We start from the raw sequence: 23,821 nt of genomic DNA, 5'->3' as shown, positions 1-23,821 counted from the left end.
CTGAATGGGGGAGCATGCTCCTTGGGCTTCTTGGTAAAGCACACCGTGGGAGGGCAATTGTAGGGGCTATACAGCTCAGATCCTCGGATTAGAGCAGAATCACTGGAACCAGAGGTGAACTAAACACCCTGGTGGGATAACCAATGCCCTGGCATTGTGGAGCTTCTCACATGGTTGGCTCAACAGGCAATGGGTAGTGGAGCCCAGTGACCTGCGGTGAGCTCTGCCTGGGTCCTGCTCAGACCTTGTTTTGGCCCCCATTCGTGTTGTTCCTTGTCTTACTTGTTCATGTCTCCTCTTAGCTCTATCCTTAGCCGTGACCTCAGACCTGTTTCTAGGCAGAAGCCTAACTTAAGCCCTGATCTCTGCACCAAGCCTGGCGCCTTTGTCCACCCATTCAAGGTGCTTCCATAGGGCAGTGGGCAGGTGCGTTAAAGTCCAGAACTGTGAAAGGAGCAACTTGCTGGCTCACAGTCCCCCCACCCCACTTTCTACTTGTACCCAGCCACCACCAGAAAACCTGGGACATGGGTTGAGAAGCCATGCATTGTCTTTTTATTATTTTAACATCTTTCTCAGGAATCTTCAAGGGTAAGATCAACATGGATAATTTTAAGTTAGGCCAGTGATCTGAAGTTAAGGTGCTCTTTCTCCTGAAGTGCCTTAACTCTTCAGAATGATTGAGGAACTTTAAGCTTGCCATAGTTACTCATAAATTAGGACTTGGCAGATACAGAAAGATCTGTTTATTACTGCATATAGTCTGTAAGATTTTTTTTTAATTTTAAAATAACTATAGATGCACAGGAAATTGCAAAAATAATATAGAGAGGCCCCATGCAGCCTTCACTTAAATTCCACCAATGGTTACATCTTATGTAACTATAGTACAGTTTCAAAACCAGGAAATTGACATTGGTATGATATGTATGCATAGTTCTTTGTCCTTTTTATCATATGTGTAGATTCTTGAAACCACCACCACTATCAACATATGCAATTACTTTTATCACAACAAAGATAATCTCTTATGCTACCACTTCCTGGTTATGCCCACCCTCTAACACAGCTCATCATCCTTAACCCATGGCAACCACCGATCTGTTTTACATCTCTACCATTTCATCGTTTAGAGAATTTTCTATAAATGGAATTGTAGAGTCTGTGACCTTTGGAGATAGGCCTTTTTTTACTCAGAATAATGCCCTTGAGATCCATCCAAGTTGTTGTGTATATCATATGCTCCTTTTTATTGCTGAATAGTATTCCATGATATGGATATATCAGAATTGGTTTAACCATTTGCCTCTTGAGGGAAATTTGCTTGTTTCTAGTTTGGGTCTATTACAAGTAAAGAAGACAATCCACATTTAATGTAATTATCAAGATGTTAGGACATAAGTCTGCCATTTCATTTCTCATTTCCTGTTTTTTCCTCTGTTGTTCATTTCTGTCTCTTTTTCCTGCCTACCTTTGCGTTACTGAAAGATTTGGTAAAATTCTACTTTGATTGTCTATAGTATTTTGGGGTTTTTTGGTATAAATTCTTTGTATAGATTTTAGTTGCTTGAGGTATTGCATTTTACATACATAACTTATAAGAGGCAACTGGTGTTGGGATTTCACCAGTTCAAGTGAAGTGTAGAGACCATAAGTCTTTTAAATCTTAAAGTCTTCTTTTCAATTTTTAACCATCTATAATTTATGTCTATCATTTTCTTAAACATTTCCTCTATATAAATTTAAAAAACACACACAAAATATTTCCCAAAGTCATTTTCACACACAGATAGTCTAAAGCAAGAGAGGCAAAATGAATTTAAGAAGCTAGTCAGTGGTTTGGCCGGCACTGGAGAGCCTGGCTTCCAGAACGTTTCCCTTGCCACTCTCTTCTCCTAACTGAGGGCTTTTCTTCTTCAGAGCTGATTAGCCTTCAAGTTTTTGTCATAAGCTACCCTAGGGAGATGTTGAGCGTATCCTAGGGATGAAGAGGCCAAGGCAATTACTCCAGGTCATGGAGGCAAAACACAGCAAGAGCAGAGGTTGCACGGGGGTCACCTAGGTCATGCCTGGCTTTCAGAGAGGGTGGTGACTGGGTTATAACGTGTGAATAGGGGTTTTGTTCTATTTGAATAAAGAGAAAACCCTGTGACTTTCCTGTCAAGTATTTTGGGGCCTAATATACTCTCCAGAAAGTAAAGATGACTGCAGTATTTTAGGGCATGAGGGAACATTAACATTAAACCCTTCCTTGACAGAAAAAGAAATAAAATATAGAAGATGTTTCCTAACTGAGTTCTATCTCCCATCTTCAATTCATCTTACTGCCCGGATTTTCTGATGAACCAGGGGTCTAAGGTGAATGTATCCTGGGGCAAGTCAAAGCCCCCTGCTTGTTTATTCCTCAATCCTGGTGCAGTTCAATGCACTTAAAACCCCTTCCTAAGACACGGCTATAAGAATGAAAGCAGCATAAAGCACCTAGAGATCAAGGATGGCAAAAAATGTCATCTTGCATTCCAGCCACTCAGTTGGAGGTAAATCCAGGAGAGGGGCTGGAGAGAGATTTTGGAAACCAAGCACAGTGGAGGAAGTTGCTGCAATGGTCAGGAGAGGGGGTAGAGGGGCAAACCTGGGGTCCAGACCAAGACACTTTGTAGGGGCACAGGGAGATCTTTTTCCTTAACTCATTAATTCTGAAGAAAAAGTGTCTCAAGCGGGAGGAATAGAAATGCTCAGTATCTAGATAACTAGCCATCACTTTCTGTTTGGCTCAAATGCCCCTGCCTGGATTCTGTGCTTCTTGGGTCAGAGATGAAGTATATAAAATAGCAGGATGGCTACTTAGGGACATGTTCAAGGCCCAACAGTCTAGTGGGGTCTCCCGGGCCTAAGGCATGACATCTCATCATGCACTTCACAGACATGTGTCCTCCTCTCATCTGTAGAAGGGCTTCTAAGAAATCATTGAGGACATTAAATGAAGGGAAAAATATAAAGAATGACATTCAGTGCTTACAAGGGTGCAGTGAAATGAGTTCCCTAATATATTACTGGTAGATATATAAATGGGTGTAAACTTTTTATAAGCTACTTACTAACATGTATCAAAAATTATTTAAAAACCACACCCTTTAATACAACATTAAAAAAATCTTAATCATACAGGCCTCATCACAAAATGATTTCTATTAGTGAAAAAGAGGAAACAACTTAAATGTCCAACAATTTGTTATAGTTATGTATAGCCATGTTTGACTATCGTACAGATGTTTTAAATTACGGTTATTAAGACCATGTAACCACAGTGGGTTTCAAAGCAGGATAAAAATGATGTGAATGCTATTATTTTAACTATGTATAAAATATACACAGAAAAATAACTGGTAAGGAAATCCGTCAGTATTACAGCTGGCTTACACTGTAGAATTGTGGATACTTTAAGCTGCTATATTTAAAACTATGCTGTGGTATTGTTACTTTTATAATAGAAAACATTTAAGAAAGAGAAAAACTGGAAAGGGAATTTTGAATCTATATCTTCAGAGATTTTAGAAATATGATAGAGTTGTCACAGCTAAGCATTTCAAAGGAAAATAAGCAGTGAGGAGTGAAGAAATGAAGTATGCTGTCTGCTGTGGTTTATAACATGAAAAAGAAATACGTTAGTCATGCTGAACTAATGTATATTTATCTCTCAGGGCTTTTCCACTGACCACTTACAAAACTTGCCACCAACACAGGAAAGCTTTGATTTAAAACAAACAAACAAACAACAACAACAATGAAAAACTTTCCTAAGGTTATCTTCCTTGATCCCTTTCTTTTAGGCAGTATAAAGGTGTGAGTGAGTGGTACAGGGAAGGTTCTCAGCTATTGTGAGTTCTAGAGTGACTGAAGACACTGTTCAAAGTAGTATTTCAGCTTTAAGATGCACCGAGCTCTAGTTCTTAGAGAGAACTGACTTCTACTGAGTACTCACTCTGTGAGCTATCTGCTTGAGACGCATGACAACGCTTGGAGTTGGGCTGGTATTACTCCCACTTTACAGATGAAAGGACCAAAGCTAAGTAAAATGTCCAGGGAGATGGCAAGTAAGAAGCAGAGCTGCTCTGGGCTCAGATCTGTCCAACTGCAGAGCCTTTGGCTTTTTCTCTATGCCAGGCTGGCCCTGCACACCACTAGGCTCTGATCTCCTAACTTCCTCAAACAATGGCATTATAAAGAACAAAGTCTTCTTTCAACTTGTCTTCCCTACAGGTTGCAAAGGGCAAGACAAGCTTTCCCCCATTGGACACAGTCCCTGCACCTAGCACAGTGCCTAGTAAGGTGTTTATCTATTGACTACACCAACCCCTATCTGCACCCATTCTTTCCTTATTCCACAAAGGTCTGGAAAAGCATTGGACATAATAAGATGGGAGTGAACCTCATTCATTCACAGCCAGTCAAGGGCTTGCAGGTTTAGTCTAGAAAGCTCCTAGAGCAAACTATGCAAGTGCAGAAAAGAGAAAGGGATAGGACTGCTTAGAGCCCAAGATGTTAATGCCAATACTTAATGATAATATCTGCCCATCTCTGTGGTCCAGTTTTGTCCCCTTGCCAAGACTATATGTCCATCTGCCACCTACCAGCCCATGCTTAGAGATGCCTGACTTTTGAAGCCTGGCCCAAAACATTCCAATAGAACAGGCTCCACACTGGGGAGCTGGTAGTTGGTCCAGAAATGTGTGATAATGAGACTAAGAGTGTGCTGGCGGTGTCAGCTGCCCAGGCCACGGGCTGTAGGCAGGAGAGTTCTGGGGCAGAAGTGAGACAGATATCCCTTTCCTGACTCATTGTGCTTGTATGTGCGGGTGTGTGCACGCAGAGAAGACAGAAGTGTACGGCATGGCAAAGAACTAAAAGCCCTTCGGTCAACAAAATCACAAGCCAAGGAGGTAGGGAAAGGGATTTTATGGGCTTGGCTGGAGGAGCTAATCGCAGTAACGGAAGAATCCCTCAGTTTTGTGAGGATGTAGCCCATTGTCATCTCGCCTCCCTCCCTTTTCCCTTCCTGCCTTAGGATCAGGGTCCCAGGTCACCTCCACTCTTCCTGGGATTCCTTGGCCGTGGAGTTGGGTGAGACCAAACTGGAAAAGATGGCCCTTCTCGGTTCCACCGTGGCCATGCTTTTGATTTTGTTCAGCTTGTCCTGGGCCTGTTGGCATTTTCTCAGGCAAGGCCCACATAGATCCTTCTCCTCCACCAGATGTAGGTTGTCCGGCCTCTTGATGGAATCTACGAACGTATCTGACTCCTCTGCTTTGGGAAAGGGGTTTCGCTTTGTGTTGAGCTTTTTCAGCTTGGGGAGCTTGGAGATGCTGTTGGGGATGGTGCTCAGCAGGTTGTCATGGAGCCCCACCTCCTGGAGCTCCTTCAGAGCGCCTAGCGTGGTGGGCACGCGGTCCAGGTGGTTCAGACCGAAATTCACAGAGCGGATATTCTTGAGCTGATTGAGCTCCACAGGCAGCCCATCGGTGGTCAGCCTGTTGTTGCTGACATTGAGGTAGATCAGAGAGGTCATCTGGCCGATGGACTTAGGGAGCTTGTCGATGTAGTTGCTATGCAAGTCCAGCCACCGCAGGTTCTGGAACTTGGAGATTGAGTCTGGAATCTTCCTGATCATATTCCGGCTAAGGTTGAGCTCATCTACATCACTGAGTCTCAGAATACACTTGGGAAAGGTGGTAATTCCCATCTTGCTCAAGTCAAGGCGTTTCTTCCCATCAAATGTGATCTTGATACAATTCTTGGCCACGCTGAGGGTGATCTTTTTACCCTTGGGGCGTTTCCCACCCTTGGCCATGTTCTTTTAGTAAGGAGGTATGTTTGAAGTATGTTGTTCTGATTGACTGGTGATCAGTTAGAGAAAAAAGTCACATGAAACTGCTAGAAGATAGACTCTGGTAAGAAGAGAAAAGATATCCAGTTAGGAGATGACATAAGGGTACTGGACTCCCCCCACATCATAATGCTTCACTTTCTAATGGTTTGAAAGGAGAGAAAGAGGGGAGTGGAGAGGAATTAGGTCATCAGCAGAAATAGCCTAGCCGAAGATCTTCAGCAGTTGAATGCCCTCTTCAGACCTCAGTGCTCCCAGATGTGAAATGGGAGGTTCAGGGTTGGCCTGAAGGATGCTCAACACCCCTCTGGCTGTGCCATTCCCCGACTTGGGAATCTCTCCATTGTCTTGGGCTTTCACATATTCCCCCTCCTGGGTGTGTGTGGGGAGGGTCGGGAGATAATATCTTGGATATCTGCCATTTCCCAGACCCTCACTTAAATCTAGTCTTTTCTTAGAGTTATCCCACAAGTTCCTGGGGTGGGACTGCTGAGTTCTCAGAAGGAACATAGCCTGGATATAAGGGAGTAAAGGTGGGAGTTAAGAATGACTTGTGTATTACATCCCTCCTCACCTTCTGGACCCAGAGGAACTAGTCAGGCCTTGGCTACTATAACTGCAGTGCAAATAAATGCAGCACAGAGAAGTCTTTGCTTAGCCCCCAGGTAGGAAAATGTGCCTACACCATGCCCATGAGCACGGAAGAGGGGCCAGGGTGGAGCCTGGCAGAATTGAAGAGAATGCTGCCTTCTCCCACCTCCTACCCACCTTGTCTTCCTCCCCTCACACTCTTCACACTGAGATCCAACTGTAGACACCTCTGCACCGATAGGTGTGATAACAGATTTCTGCCATCGGAGAAGTAGAACGTACAGAGTGACGGGTAATTTCTGGCCTCACAGTGCTTGCTTAGAAGTCCAGTTCTACCATAAATGATGTGCTTAAATTTTCAGTGCCTCGATTTCCTTATTTGTGAAAACAGCTCCCATTTAGGACTCTAAGGGAGTGTAAATTATCTAAACTATAAAGCGCTTACAGCAGCATCTGGCACACAGTAAAAGCTTGATCATGTTAACTATTAAGCATTACTATCAGGAACCTGGCACATACTGATTTTAATGTTCAACAATCCAGCAAGATCCACAGGCTTATCCCCACTATAAAGAGAAGAAGACCGAGGCTCAGGAGGAGGAAGGTCTACAGTCAAGAGGAGGACGCAACGGCCTGCCTGTTCTAGAGGCTCTTTTCTTTTCTACAGCTTGGTGTCTCTTGCTCGCTGAGATGCTATTTTGGACCAAGCTCCCACTCTGGACAGAAGCATGCTGTCAGGAGATAAATGCTCGCACTGCTTCCTCCATCTCCAGTAGGGATGGGTGGGAGAGGTGCTCTGCGCTTTCTCTACTTCATCATCCAGGCCCTTTATCAGGAACCATGTTTGTGTAACACATGGAGCACCAGCAATCAGGCTGTGTGAGCCTAGTATCACATGTTTTCCTTGTACAGTAATCCTCAGTGCCAAAGGCAAGTAGGTAGAAATGCCTCCCACGTGCTTATTATAAATCCTGCTCTTGCCACTCCTGGCTGAAGGTTTGAGGATTCCACCCTATGCAAGTCCTACTGGATCAGAACCTCCTGAGATGGATGGAGCCCTCCACAACAGCCCAATGAGAGTATTCTCAGCTCTCAGCCGCATTGATGTTCTTTGGAGCGGGCCTTGTAAGCTGAACCTATTCTTTAGAAACAGTGAACCGACCACATTCAGCCATGATCGGCTGGTTACCAAAGACAGTACTGTGTTCACCAGTATTGAAATATCTGTATTACACAGCTGTGTGGAACCAGATGGGGCAAAGCAGTTTAAAAATGAAAGCTGGGGTTCCAGTCACAGTTAAGATGGAGTAAGTGAGCTCTGCCCATCTCACCCACTGAATGCAGCAAAAGGCCCAAGGACTCTGAAGATAAGTGGTATAAGGCAGATTGGAGAAGTAACTCAAAGTAAGACCAACTTTGCACCAGTGATGACAGATTTCCAACAAAAACCTCCCTCATTGGCCAAGGACAGGGAGATGGGGCCTTTTAGGGTCAGGGTGAGGGAGATCCCGTTTCTTTCTATTCATCTTTTCCATTCTCTTCTGCCTCAGCCCCAGGCAATCCTGTATCACTCGAGTCAGGCATGCAGGCACTTAAAACTCTAAACGGGGAGAACCATTGTCTTTGACCAAACTGTTGTCCCAGGTGTTTGGAAGTTTGCTTTTTTCTCTCTGTCCCACTGCTCCTTGGCCCTGGAGAGAGAAACCGTGACAGGAAGTACACAACAGGTTTACAAAACAAGTTCCCTGGATTTCTAGCCAGAAGACCAAGGAGGGGAGGGCAACTCCTGGGAACCACAAAGTGTTGGGGAGATTGCAAAGAGGAGAGAGTTTAATAAAGTTGTATATGAACTCCAGGATACACCCTGAGCTGCCCACGAATAGACCAAACCCTGAACAGGGTCTTGAGTACCTACTCCCAAACCCTGAACCCAAAGGCTTTGTGAATTGAGCACTGTGCAGGTTTCAGACTGGCGCCTGGATAGCAACACGAAGGGCTGAGTCGAATAGTACTGTAAATTCTTTGCAAACTGAATGGACATTATAAACGTAGTCTACAGAATCTACAGAAGGTTTGCCAGAACTTGTAGCCTGTGACTACCTGCTCAAAATATACGTGTATATATCAATATAGATATAAAGATACCTCCTAGAAGAAGAAGAAGAGGATAAAGGCTTGTGGTGCAGAAAAATATTTGAAGGAAAAATGGGTAAAAACTTCCAAAAGTTGGTGAGAGACATAAAAACTACAGATTCAAGAAGCTCAGTGAACTGCAAACAGGATAAATAAACTCAAAGAAATCCACGTTCAGACGTTATCAAACTGCTCATAATTAAAGCAAAAATTAAAGAAAAAGACAACACGTTGCCTACAGGGGAACAGCATACAAATTATTACAGGTTTCTCACTAGAAACTGTGAAGGCCAGAGGTACTGGAAAAATATTTTTAAAATAATGCTGAAAAAAAAGAACTGTCTGCCAGACAGTAAAGAAAAACATCCTTTATGAATGAAGGCAAAATAGACATTCTTAGATAAATGAAAAATAAAAAGATTTGCCACTAGTTGAGCTGCTATCAAAGAAATGATGAAAGAAGTCTTTAGATGAAAGGGAAACAATACTAGAGGGAAGCTTGGACCTTGAGAATAAGGAAAGAGCAATGGAAATGTAAATATGTGGTAGATATAATAGGCTGTTTTTCTCCTCTTATGATCTTTAAAATACGAATGATGGTTGAAAGCAAAAATTATAACTGTCAATGTATGTAGATGGAATACACATGACAACTACAACATAATGGGGGAAGTTAATGACACCTGTAAGGTAGGTAAGATTTTTACATTGCTTTGGAAGTGGTAAAATGTTAATTCTAAGTAGGCTGTAGAAAGATAAGTATGTATATTTTAGTCTCCAGAGCAATCGGAATGGATAGTTTTCAGAATGGATTATAAAAGAAAAAGAGCCAATTATATGCCATCTATAAGAAAAACACTTTAAATAAACAAAAGTAAGTTAAACTAAAAGAATGGAAAAAGGTGTACTTAACAAGAGAGCTTTAATATAGATGAAGCAAAAAATGATAACATTGAAAGAAAAAATGGGCAAATATACAATTAGAGTTGGAGCTATCAATACTTCTCTCTCAGTAATCAATAGGACTAGAGAGAAAATCAGCAAGGAATGGGGTTTCTCAACCTTGGCTCTGTTGACATTTTGGGCTAGATAATTCTTTGCTGTTGGCAGGGATGGGGTGGTGATGGGGGAAAGGCCTGTCCTGTGCATTGCAGGATGTTTAGCAGCGGAAAGTAAAAATATTTTACCCACTAAATGCCAGTAGCTCTCCACTAGTTGAACAACCAGTAATGTTTCTAAACATTGCCAACTGTCCACTGAGGGGCAAAATTGCCAGATGAGAACCATTGATAAAGAACTGGACATTACCACCAGCCAGTGGGATCTAATCAACATTTATAAAACACTCTACCCAGCAACAGAATACACATTCTTTTCAAGTGCACATGGAACATTCACAAATATGGACTACATTCGTGGTCATGAAACAAATCTTAACAAATATAAATGAATTGAAATCATATAAAGAATGTTCTCTAAAAATAATGGAATTAAGTTAGAAGTCAATATCAGAATAACTAGAAAATCTCCAAATAGTTAACAGTTAAACAGCATATTCATAAATACTCCATGAGTCAAAGAAATCTCAAGGGAAATTAGAAAATATTTTGAACTGAATATAAAAATAGAACATATTAAAACTTATGGTATGCAACTAAAGCAGTGATTAGAGGAAAATTTATAGCGTTAAACATTCATACTAGGAATATTTAAAAAAATAAGAAAGGTCTCAAATCAATAACAGACTTTTACATTAAATAAAGTAGTAAAGAAGAGTAAAATAAACCTAAAGGATGCGCAAAAAGGAAATAGTAAAGATGAGCAGAAATCAATAAAATTAAAAGGATAAAGACAATAGAGAAGATCAGTGAAATTAAAAGCTTGTTCACTGAAAGGTTTAATAAAATTGATAAATATCTAGCAAGACTGACAATGAAATAATAAAAAGAAGAGGGATTTCCCTGGTAGCGCAGTGGTTAAGAATCCACTTGCCAATGCAGGGTACACGGGTTTGAGCCCTGGTCCGGGAAGATCCCACACGCTACGGAGCAACTAAGCCTGTGTGCCACAAATACTGAGCCTGCGCTCTAGAGCCCATGAGCCACAACTACTGAGCCCACATGCCACACCTTCTGAAGCCCATGCACCTAGAGCCCGTGCTCTGCAACAAGAAAAGCCATCGCAATGAGAAGCCCATGCACCGCAACGAAGAGTAGCCCCTGCTCGCCGAAACTAGAGAAAGCCCACGCGCAGCAACAAAGACCCAACGCAGCCAAAAATAAGTTAATTAATTAATTTTTTAAAATAGTGCTGTTATGTGTACGATTTAAAAAAAAAGAGAGAGAGGAGACACAAATTATGAATATCAATAATTAAAGAGAGGATAGGACTAAAAACCCATAGACATTAAAAGGATACTAAAGGAATAGTACAAACAACTTTAGAAAAAAATTTAGATGAAATCGACTGTAAACTATAAAATCTCACCCATGAAGAAATAGACAACCCTTAAAGACCTATAGTTATTAAAGAGACTGAATTCACAGTTGAAAAGCTTCCAAAAAAACCCTCCAGGCTCAGATGGTTTTATTGGCAAATTCCACCAAACATTTAAAGATAACAACACCAATTTTACACCAACTTTTTCAGAAATAGAAGAGGGAGCAATTCCTAACTTGCTTTCTGAGGCCGGCATTACCCTGATACTAAAATCACACAGAGACAATACAAAGAAAGAAAACGACAGACCAATATCCCTCATGAACATGAACATAAAAATTCTCAACAAAATATTAGCAAATTGGGCTTCCCTGGTGTCACAGTGGTTGAGAGTCCGCCTGCTGATGCGGGGGACACGGGTTCGTGCCCCGGTCCGGGAAGATCCCACATGCTGCAGAGCGGCTGGGCCTGTGAGCCATGGCCGCTGAGCCTGCGCGTCCGGAGCCTGTGCTCTGCAACGGGAGAGGCCACAACCGTGACAGGCCCGCGTACCGCAAAAAAAAAAAAAAAAGAAAAGAAAAAGCAAATTGAATCCACCAATATTTAAAAAGAGTGATACATGACATCCAAGTCGAAATGCAAGGTTGGTTCAATATTCAGAAAGCAATGTAATATAGCATGTTAACAGACTAAAAAGAAAAACATACATGATCATACCTGTGCTGAAAAAACGTAACAAAACTTAACATTTATTCATGACAAAAACTCTCAGCAAACAAGTAATCCAGTTTATCTTCCTTAACCTGATAGAGGACCCGCACAAAAAAAGAAAAACCCTATAGTTAATATAATCGGTGACAGACTGAATGCTTTCTCCACTAAGTTTGAGAACAAGGCAAGAAGGTAAACTCTCACTATTCCTATTAACACTATATTGGAAATTCTAGCCAGTGTAATAATGCAAATAAATAAATAAATAAAAGGCATAGAGATAGGAAAGAATGGAATAAAACTGTCCTTCTCACAGATGAGCTGCTTGTCCAGGTAGAGAATCCTACAGAGTTTAAAAGACATTCTTGGAACTAACTAGTGAGTTTAGCAAGGTTGTAGGATACACGTTTACACAAAAAAAACTCCACTGAATTTCTGTATACTAGCAATGAGCTATTGGAAACTGAAATTTGAAAAATAATAATGCTCCAAAGAATAAAATACTTGTATATTTCACGTAAGTAAAAAAAAAAAAGTGCAGGATTTCTGTGGTGAAGATTGCAAAACACTGATGAAACAAAGCAAAGAAGATCTAAACAAATGGAGAAACATACCATTCATGAGCTGAAAAACTTAATGTAGTTAAGGTGTAAACTCATCCCAAATTGGTCTAAAGATCAATGTGATTCCAATAAAGATTCCAGCAGGATTATTTGTATGTATGAATCAACAGATTCTAAAATTTATATTGAAAGGAAAAGGAGCTAGAAATTCAGAACAATTTTGAAAAAGAAACAAAGCTGGAGGATTCATGCTTCCTGATTTTGAAACTTCCCATGTAATTACAAAATGTGGTATTGATGAAGGGATAGTATATTGATCAGTGGAATAGAAAACAGAGTCCAGAACTAGATCCATATAAATATGTTCAAAATGGTCAATTGTTTTTTGACAAAAGTTCAAGAGAAATTCAATGGAGAAACAACAGACTTTTCAACAAATTGTGTTGAAACAATTGATTATCCAATATGCAAAAAAATTGAATCTCGAACTAATGAAATTAACTCTAACTCAAAATGGATCATAGGTATGTAAAATGTAAAACCATAAAACTTTTAAAAGAAAACGAAGGAGAAGGTTTTCATGACCTTGAATTTGGCAAAAGTACAACCCGTAAGAGAAAATATTGGCAAATTGAACTTCAACAAAATTTGAAATTTTTGCTCTGTAAAACAAACAAAAATTCATATCCAACAAAGGACTAGTATTCAGAATCTATAAAGAACTCAAGGTCAACAGTAAGAAAGAAGACAATACAATAAAAAAAAAAATGCCCAAGGGATTTAATGAGACATATCACCATAGAAGTTATATGAGTGGCCAGTAAGCCCACAAAACCACAAAGCATTGCTCAGTTATCATTAGTCACTAGGGAAATGCAAATGGAAATCACAGGTACCACTGCACAGTTACTAAAATGCCTAAAACAAAACAAAACAAAACATAAAAACCAATAATACAAAGATTTGGCAAGGGTGTGGAGCAACTAGAATGCTCATATATTGTTACCGGGGGTTCAAAATGGTACAATCGCTGTGAAAAAGTTTGGCAATTTCTGATAAAATTAACTGTATACTTATCATATGACCCAGCATACCCCCAACTAGGTATTTACCCTCCAAAAAACTAAAACCTCATGTTCACACAAAAACTTGTGTTTATAGCTGCTCTCTTCATAATTGCCAAAAACAGAAATAAAAAACCTGAAGGTCTCTCAGTGGATGGATAAGAAATTGTGGCTTATCCTTACAATGGATACTATTAAACATAAAGAGAACAAATCTATTGATACATGCAACAGCTTGGATGACTCTCGGAAGCATCTTGCTGAGTAAAAGAAGACAGTCTTAAAAGTCTGCATCATGAATGATTCCGTTTATACAACATTCTGGAAAAGTCACAACCATAGGTACAGAAACTAGATCAGTGGTTGCCAGGGAATAGGGATGGGGAAGGTTTGACAACAACAGAGCAGCACAAGTGAGTTTTCTGGGGTGTTGGAACTGCCTGTACCTTGACTGTGGTGGTGGTTACGTGAAGCTGTACATGTTAGAGCTCAGAGAACTGTATACAAAAGAAGCAACTTTGCTGTAGGTAAATTTAAATTTTTTAAAAAACTTAAAAATATTTGAGACTCCATAGTCTAGTTCTGTTGTTCTCAGCCTGGCTTGGAAGTCTGTGACTTTTTCATGCCCCCACTCAGGCTTGTTTTGCCCTGTGAAGGGCATCCACACGTGTATCATGTGGGCGCTGCTGGGTATGTATGCGTGTCTACACATGCACACTGCGGGGAACAGCTATACACAAGGTGACATATCAGAAAAACTGTCCTACTGCACTTGAGTTAGAATCTTAATTACAAAAAATATGGACTGAGATCAGGGGAGCCTGAGTTCTGATCATGTTTATCAATGATTTCTCATGGTAAGGTTGCCAGACTTAGCCAATAAAATTGCAAGATGCCCAGTTAAATTTGAGCTTCAGATAAACAGTGGATAGTTTTGAGTATACGTATATCCCAAACATTGCATAGTTCTGTATTTTATTTGACAACTCTATCCCATGGATCTGAAAAAGTAGTAAAGTTTCCTTTGTCCATGATCCTTGTTAGTTCTTTGGGACTAATTTAAGCCAACTCCGTGTGCTTATTCCTGCATTCATTCATTCATTTGTACACTCAATTCAGTAAGTATATCGAGAGCCTACTAGGTACCAAGCCTATGTGTTATTTATACAGGTGAACAGTAAGTGGGGCCAGTCTCTAAGCTCAAAGAGCTAAAATCTGGGTTGTTACTGATTCTGGCCACCAAATTCCGAGTCCCAAAAAGCCTAGGCTGTCTTTTGTATTTCTTGTATTTAAGATAAAGTTCAGCTGAGGGAGGACAAACACATCAAGTATGGGCAGAAGGGCCTAGATGGGAAGGATGCTTCCAGTAGACTGGAGATCCAGCTAGGTGAACCCAGCTGTACCTGGTCCCCCACAGCCCTCCCATGGTAAGAAGCCCTCCCTTCTCTGATGACTGATGGGGAGGAAGCAGCATGGGGCTGTCCACAGGGACTTCTCCATTAAGGAGCTTCTCCCCACCAGGTCCTTTGGCTCAGAGCCTGCTCATTCATTCATCACCTGCAGGCAAAGTAGGGGCTGGCCGGGATAAGCAGCTCACCTCCTCCTCAGTGCATCCGGGCCCCCAGACAGCCCCAGGCCCTCAGTGCATCTGGGCCCCCAGACAGCCCCCACCCTCTTCATGCTTCTCCTCAGGGCCGCTTTACCTGGCTGGGACCCTTGCTTTTGGTTGTGGAGGGCAGGGTGTGTTGCTCAGGGTCCATTCTGACCCCTCTAAGCTGTGAGAACCACTAGAAGCAGACCAGTGCCGGGAGCCCCCAAAGCCCAGGGACACCCCTTTTCTTATACAACTCTGAGTGGTCAGCATCCTGCCCAGGTCTGCCCACTGGGTAGGAGAGTAAGTATTGGCAAAAGAAGTGTGAAACTGATGATCTTTCAATACAGCTAAATCTGATTAGATGAACTGTTATTATCAATTCATAGTGTCCTCAAATATCAGCATGGGATCAGTCCACACCAGGGAAGCTGGCAACTATAGAGAGAAAGAAATGTCAATAGATAATCAGATAGATGGATAGGTAGATAAATGAACAGAGAGGTGGACGAACAGACAGATAGATGGGTAGTCAAATAATAGATTGCATTTCACATGAACAGCTTGGAAACCCAAATATGAGAAGTTTCTAAATGTACTTTTTGTCTTGTACAATTGGTTTTTATACTTTAGGAAAACTGGACCAGTTGGTTTGACTTTAATTTCTAATTAATTTTTCTATCTAGTCATTGTGAATCAAACAGCATGGTGGGACACCCCATGGATATCTAAATTAAAAATGTAATGGCAACTTATATTTTAATGCCATCAGAATATTTGCAAGCATTTTCAGCTGTAAGATCATTATCTTCTCTATGATACTAGAGTTTATCTGATGCTTCACACTCATGTGTGTGTGTATATATATATATATGTATATATATACACACACACACATATATATATATATATATATATATATATATATATATATATATATTTTGTGTGTGTGTGTGGTACGCAGGCCTCTCACTGTTGTGGCCTCTCCCATTGCGGAGCACAGGCTCCGGACGCGCAGGCTAAGCGGCCATGGCTCACGGGCCCAGCTGCTCTGCAGCATGTGGGATCTTCCCGGACTGGGGCACGAACCCGTGTCCCCTGCATCAGCAGGTGGACTCTCAACCACTGTGCCACTAGGGAAGCCCTCATGTATATTTTTAAGACTGACCTTGTTTATATATATCTGATATCTTTAAACATCTTGCTAACACAATGTCACAATAATTACTTCACCCTTTTCACCGATGCATTGAGACCAGGATAGACATATTGTACAACTGAAACCCCCAAAGTCACCGTCAATATTTGGGACTAACTTCATAACAAGCTTTCTGCCATGTGGATGAGAAATGTCTTTTGCTTGTGGGATATCTCTTAAGGGGAAGTAATGCAAGCTTCCCTCAGTGAAGTCACTCATTCAAACGTCATTATTCTTTCTCCCAACTCTCATAAGACCCATTCACTAGATATGTAAGGGGAGAGCCTCGCCTCTGCTGTGACTTCCCATGAGCCTTCAGGTCACTCCCTGTGCCCTCCACCCCTTCCCAGAATGAGCTGTTCGTTCATGTGAAAAGCCCTGTGGCAGGTGGAGACGTGAGTGGTCACTGCAGGGCTCTCTGTTGAGTGGGTGTGTCTAGAACCTCTGCCAGACCTCTAAAACAGGCACGAATGTTCAACTCAGGCATCGTCTGCACTGGAGGAAAGAATTACTGTCTGTCCGGCACCCACTCTGGGCCAGGAACTGTGTGCTCTACTACTTGCTTTACAATTTTGTCTGCTTTTTGGAGTATAGACTCACTGAGGTATAACCATTAAGTGGTTTTATTTTTTCCACCTCTGCCCCCAGCTACATTATATCGAGCCCTGCTTTCCTGTGAGCAGAAGGACAGATTGCTAGGAAGGGGACAGACTAGAGGCAGAAAGATTTCTGTGCAGCTCACAGCAATATCTCCACCACTGGCAGAGATGATGGAGAGAATGACAGCAGGAGAGAGATGTGGACAGTGGGGGTAGAGTCTTACACGGACCCCACAGTTATGGGGGTTTTCCGACATCAATTTTGGAAATGCTTCACAATGTCAAGAGCCACTTACTACTCTTCGTTCAGGTGATATGTACCAAAGTATTGCAGGCGTGCTGCTGGACCATTTCTGTATCTCTAATCTCCATAGTAATTATGCAAAGTGTCAGTCCTATTTTTAATATAGGAGAATTGGGGCTCAGAGAAGTCAAGTGCCTTCCCCAAGTTCACAAGACAACACAGCTCAGGCAAACCTAGGCTACCTAGCTATTACACACCTACAAGCCTAGGTGTGTAATACCGAAGTTTGTGATCATCCCACTACGCTATCCCGCCTCTCTTTTCCTTCTGTTGCCTTTTCTTTAGGCTTGTTGCCTGTTATCCCACTGTCCAGGGACCAATGTGTGGGGTGCTTGTTTTCATAGATATATATGTGTGTATATATCTGAATATAGCTGAATAATACGGATTTTAAACATATTCTACTAGTGGAGTCATGTAAGTGTAAGAGCGTGGAGATTGACAAGGAGAGAAGGAGGTAGAGAGAGAGGAACAGTTTAAAGGGTACATGTAATGCCACCAGCCAGTTCAGTTAGTGGGCCTGTGCCCCAGGTGGGCGGTGATAGAGACAGGAATCTGTTGTTCCTCGGCCCCGCCAGTCCCCACGAGCCCCCGTGGTGTGAGCTTCCTGTAAAGATGCAAGTTTTCGCCCAGCATGGCCCCAGAGCCCTGGCCCACAGCATTCCCACGTGCCCACCAGAGAAGCCGGCCCTCTGCTGCCCTGGGCCGGTGTGGGGAGGCGGGGGGAGGGCTGCCGGCTGTGCAGGGCCCTGAGAGGCTGTGTGCAGCCACCAGAAGTGTGATTTTCACAGCGTGGGCTCACTTGGACACCTAACACTTGTAAGATGCACTTCCGCGGTTCCCAAACAGCAGGCCTTCTCCGAGTGTGGGTCCTACGATGCGCTCCACCCCCTACAGCCCCCAGCACACACATTCTCTCCGCCAGCCCTTAGAGGCCCTTCATGCTTCCTTCACACAGCAGGCGCCCTCCAGTTCACCATTTCATTCAGTCCTCACAGCTCTCCTCTGAGGTAGGAATATTTCTCCCACCCAAAGATAAGGACCTGGGGGTGGGGTGGGTGTAAAGTGGTTTATCCAAGCTCACACCGCTCGCCTTACTCCAGGGCTTCTGGGTGGGATGTTCTTTCCGTGACATCAGAGCTACAGCACACAGAGTGTCTGTGTGGAAATTATTAGGTTCACTTCATTTGGCAATTATCTGGTTAATTTGATCCACGCAGTGCTAAGGGTCTTATATTATGCATGTGTACCTTCCTCTACCCCTAATGTTGTGTACTTCTGCAACCTCAGCACCAGTGTGGGTCTGCACATGTGCTGCCTGGGAAGCCATCATCTGTCAGACTGCCCTCTTCCCCCTGGCCGGTAATAAGAATTCAACTTTTATTTGGAGCAAAAGTTCCCAGGGGGTCACATGGCCCAATAACAAAAGATGATGATTTCTTATTGGTTTAATAGCATCTATTTTGTAATTCTGAATGTACTCTGTTTTAATTGGATTTGTTAAAGGAACAAAAGGGAATAGGTGCCTTACAATTAAAATAAAATGTTAAGGTTATTAGTTTAACAGACTAGAAATGCCTTGTTCATCAACCAACACATTCAAAGCACACAAAGCAACCTTGACACCCGGAAAACAAAGCACCAAAGTCAGTGCTGGCACCTTTAAATCCCGAGAGGTGAGCATTAATTCAATTTCAATCACCGTGGTTTAAGCACTGCTATTGCCAGACGGACCCGATTGCATTCTCTCCTCACAGCCGTGGCTTCCATTGCAGATAAGGAAGCTGGGCTCAGAGAAGTGGCTTGGCAGGGCGAAAAGCGCAGGGGCTTTAGACCCACGTGGGTCGCCACCCAGCTCCCCATTTACTGTCAGGTGACCCTGAACAGTCTGTGGAGCCTCACTGAGCTTCAGCCCCGACTTCCGTAAATGGGATAACAAAAGTGGCTGCTTCTGAAGGGTGGCGTGTGGGTGAGTGAGGGCCTCGGAGGACTTTGCTGTGACGGTAGGGGATGGAGTGCAGGGAGGAGTCACAGCTGGACAGGACAGCACAACTGATGACAGTGGAGCCAGCGCTCCAGGATTCCAACTGGGTAAAACCCTGATTCAGACGCCACAGCCCAGCGTACTTACTTGCTGGGGCATTCCCACCTCCCAGGTGCAGACCTCAAATTACTTTATTGGGAGGACAAAGAGATATAGCTCCTTTGAGGCACAGAGCCACCCACGCACCCAGGATCGCAGAGTGGGGGGCATTTCTCAAGTGCCCAGTGATATGTGCATTCTTTCTGCACCATGACCCCATCTGGCCCCAGTGAGAACTTGCTGAGGGGTGGACATGGCACAGACCCAGGTGTACCCAGCTGTGTGCACTGGCCAGCCCCGTGGTGCGGTACTTCCATTTGCCGTACAACAGTCCCTAGCTCCGAGGAAAGCTTTGCTGTAAACCCGCCTACCTGTGAAGTTGTGAGATACCTTGAAGGGGAGCCCTGAGGATCAACTGTAAGGGAACAGCCAAACCTTCCCTGGCTCTTTGGAATTCCTTTCTTCATCAGTAGTTCACATTGGATAACTACTATCAACGAGGCGCTGATTTATGCAGCAAACTAAATGAAGGCTCTGCTCACATCCTAAAAGGGAGATGAACCAAAGCAGACAAACAACACCAGGTGGCGAAGAGCGCCAAGAACAGAAAGAGCAGGGGCAAAAGAAATAAGAGAGAGGTGTTGGGAGGTGTGGTCTTTTGAAGAGGTGACCAGGAAGGGCATCTTTGAACAGAAGACATCTGAGCAGAGATGGAAGGAAGTGAGGATGCAGGGAGGCAGGGAGGGGGTTTCAGATAGAGGATGCTCCAGATGGAAAGGCTCTGTGACAGAGGGATGGGGAGGGACAGCATGAGGGTGGGAGAAGGAAGGAGGGAGGGAGAGAGGAAGGAAGGGAGGCCAAAGACATGATTTTAAAAAAACAAAACCCAGGGCAGACATGATCTGGCGTATTTTTCAAATGATACTTCAGCTGTTGTGAGAAAAATCTCCAGGGCGTGTCAAACCAAGGAGAGAAGGCCAGTCCCTACACTTCCCCCAGAGTGACCACAGACAGGGCCGTGCCCTCTCCTCTCTAATTTCTACCTGAGCCAGGAGGAAACCCAGCCCCGGGACAGCCCCATGCTCTCCTGAGTCTCCGACAAGCTTGGCCATGCTAGAGAGTCAGGGGAGGGGGGCGTGGTACGCAGCCACTCTTGTTTCCCTCTAGAGATGTTCTCTCAGAACCAGCAAGCCCACCACTGCACCGAAACCTCTCGGTCAAGCACAGATGACTGTGATATAAAAACCACATAGCCTTTTACATATGGGTGACAGCAGTATGGTGCAATGTGTGTGTGTGTTTATTTAAACCTCAGCTAAACTTCCCCCCATCCAGAGGTGAAGGGCATTGGAAGGACCATGGTCTCATTTTTAAAGGGATACTTTAGGTTAAAGAAAAAGGGTGCAAAAGGATGGTTTGGGGCTCTTTGTATGTAAGGCACCTGTCTTTCAAAAATGCTGTGACTTCTGATCCTTTTTCTGTAGAAATATTTTCTGAATTCACGTTTCCCTTTTCTCCTTGAGTCTTTATCAGGCTTATTTGAAGTTATTACTAAAACATTCAGGACTATCATTAAGAAGAGAGAACCCTTTTCGGGCGACTTTGGACAAATAGATACAACTTGCTAGGAATGATGTGAACAAAGGCAGCATAGCGGCCCACACTTTGTTTAGGACAGGGAAGCTCTTCAGCATTTTACAAATAGGGATATTACCCATGTATTAGCCATTCTGTCTGTTCCCTTCCTGTTATGTGTAAAGTAACTCAATAGAAGACAGGCACTTGGACAGCAGGGAATGTGGAGGCTTTGAGGCCAATAGAACTGGGCTCCATCCCCACCTTCACTGCCAACCTGGTTTTAATCATGAGCTCAGTTTACTGATCTGCAAAATGGGTTAGAAAATTGCAAGTTGTTGTGAAGAGTAGATGAAGTGATGAGTGTATGTTAAGTGACTAGTGTGCACTGGGTACTCAGTGAATGGTAATCTGGTTCCTGGCACCTTTATGATGGTAAATAATGCTGATAGAGTCACCAAACAGCACCATATTGATTGCCTCCCTCAAATTAGTAGCCCCAAGACACTCCCCACTGATCATTAATCCCAGATGTAGGATTTGTGGAACAATCTTTGCTGATTCCCAAGCACAAAGGTCTTTGCAGCCTTTTAAACACAAATTATTAGTAATAATAGTGATAATAACAAAAGAAAAGAAATGTAACAGCAACTTGTAGATATGATAATACCTTTGTCCACTTTTAACCTCTAGAGCTTGCTAGAGCCCAGGCAACTCACTTGCTCATTCATTCATTCATTCATTCATTTGTTCAACAGTTTGTACTCGAGTCATTCTACAGGTCAGGTCAGATGAGAAGATACGCAGTGAGCACGACAGACATGTTTCTCGTGAAACTCCTATTTTAGGAGAAGCAAATCAAGCAAGAAAAACAAAACAAACAAAAAGAGCCAAGATTATGTCAGGTGGTTTAAATGCTCTGCAAAAAATAAAACCTGATGATGTGAAAGGGAACACCCAGGGTCAGGAGAGAATGTTGATGGGGGCGGGCGGGGGGGGACTAATTTAGACTGAGATAGATGGGGAAGTCCTCTCCCAGGTGACGTTTGTGCTGAGACTTGAACACTAAGAGGCCATGTGGGAGGATTTGGGGAAGAACACCCCCAGAAAGGGGCATACCAAGTGCAAAGTCCTAACAGTGGGGAGAAAAAGGAGATGCGGGGGTGGCTGGAGCAGGGTCAGCAAGGAGAGGGTCGAAGATGAAGACAGAGGACTTTATGGAAGGTACGATACGTTGCGTGCATTATCTCATTTAATTCATCCAGCCCACTTAACAGGTAACGCGCCGAGCCCCAGAGCACATCCCTTGCCAAAGTCACGCGCTAGTCAAGCAGAGCCAGCCCTTGTCTGTGGGCTTCATTGCCATTTGGCATATCCATGAAAATTTGATTTGACAACGTCAAACTTTGGCTCTATGGGCCGACAAGGAAGCTCCTGACTCATCGTGTTTTCCAGACACTACCCTACACTGAGCTAGATCCTGTGGAAACGTTCATAGCAGCCCAGGTCAAGCCCCATCCTTAAGGCTCATCCGTCACTGAAAAGAAGGCACGCGTGTGTTTTCTCACCCGGCTCTGGGGGTTGAGATGAGTTCTATTATGTGAGACAGGTAGAGAGCTCAAAAATTGAAAATTGGCAATGAATCCAACTGGCCATGAGCTGAAAGCTGGTGATGGTTGGTGCAGCCCATCATGCCCACTTGGAGGGGCGTGGTTCAGCTGCACGCCTCATGTTCTAAGAGTACCAGGGACCAGGAAATATCACCTAGCTTTGATGAAGACCCACCCAGATGATGGGTAGAGGGAAAGAGCATGAAGTCCTCCCCTTTTATCAGCATTGCCAAGCAAAGAGCAGTGGGCAACAGTAGGAGACCCTTGGAGCCCCAAGAGGAAGCTGGCACCGCCAAGCACCAGGCCTTAAAGGTCCGTCTCTAGACAACAGTAGGGCCCAGGCACACTGAAGACTGGACAGGGGCAGCCTCAGCTCCTCCCTTCCCCCTCCAGGCTGAGGCTCAAGCCCAGAGTCACCCCACCTTGAAGACCAGTCAGAGCTGTGTCCCTCCCTAGTTGTGTGACTTAGCACACGTTTCCTGACCTTTCTGACTCCCCATTTCTTCACAGGAGAGCTGGTCATCAGCACCTGGTTCACATAACAGCCATACGGTTTGTAAATGTATTGAGAACCTACTGTGTGCCAGACCGTTTGCAAATCAATTTAACACATTCAGATTAGATTCCTGCCTTCAGACTGCGGGTATGGATTATACTGACCACCTGCTCTGGGCCAGGCATTTTAAAGACACTGTAAATAATTCTTCCACCTGCCTGATCTATTTATTGTTTTTCATCTCCACTGGACAGATACGGTGCCTGAGGCTCAGAGAGGCCAAGTAGCTTGTCCAAAGTCACGAAGACTCAAAGTAGGGGCACCTACCTTTGCCTGTTGTGGAAATAGAGGCGTGAGGCGTGATTCTAGTGTGTTCCATGAAGAATTCCTCCTTATGAGGCCCAGCCCAGCCTAGGACTCAACCATTTGTTCGTGGGCTGCAGTGTTCAGGATCACTCGTAGAAATGGTTTGCCTCCAGACTTCTCAAAAGACAGACTGTGCTCCAAACCCCAGCACAGTCAGCAGAAATCAGGTGAGGTCTGCTGAGGTTGCCTCCACAGGCTGCAGCCTCCTAGCTGAACGAGCACTGCAGCTTCCTTAAAGGGATAACTGGGTGGGTGAGGAAGCAGTTCAAACACTAGTCTCCACCTGCTTGTGGAGCAGGAAACAACGTTCAAAGAGACTGAGACTTTGGAAAGATCATAATGCATGACCCCAAAGCCCTACAGATTCCCGCACTAACCTCCCAAACTTGTCCATGGCCCAGGCGCCGGAGAACGCCCAGCTGGGTCCCCAGCTAGCTGCCCTTCCTGCCTGGGGCTCGGGGCCAGCTTCCTCCTCTCCTACATAATGAATTAGCTGGTGTCTGGGGTTTGTAAATAAAGCACACCAGGAGAACAGCCATTTCCAAAGTTGCTTACTCAGAAAGCTGAGAGAAAAAGAGTTTGAAGAGGTTGTAGTTCGGCAAAGTTAAAGTAAA

The 23,821-nt window shown here is 43.6% G+C and overlaps 2 protein-coding genes across 3 annotated transcripts in view; one reads left to right on the top strand and one right to left on the bottom strand.

Annotated features, from left to right (window-relative positions):
• WDFY4 (WDFY family member 4) overlaps positions 1-23,821 on the top strand; it is a 278,092-nt gene that overhangs the window by 208,494 nt on the left and 45,777 nt on the right. The gene's annotated exons all lie outside the window — the stretch shown is intronic.
• LRRC18 (leucine rich repeat containing 18) lies at positions 5,081-5,848 on the bottom strand. Its single transcript, XM_030847635.2, has one exon. It carries the CDS (start codon positions 5,846-5,848, stop codon positions 5,081-5,083), a length of 768 nt encoding a protein of 255 aa, XP_030703495.1.

The sequence above is a fragment of the Globicephala melas genome, chromosome 16, assembly GCF_963455315.2.
Source record: "Globicephala melas chromosome 16, mGloMel1.2, whole genome shotgun sequence".
NCBI lineage: Eukaryota > Metazoa > Chordata > Mammalia > Artiodactyla > Delphinidae > Globicephala > Globicephala melas.
Note: the sequence above shows the minus strand (reverse complement) of the source record. Positions and strands in the feature narration are given on the sequence as shown.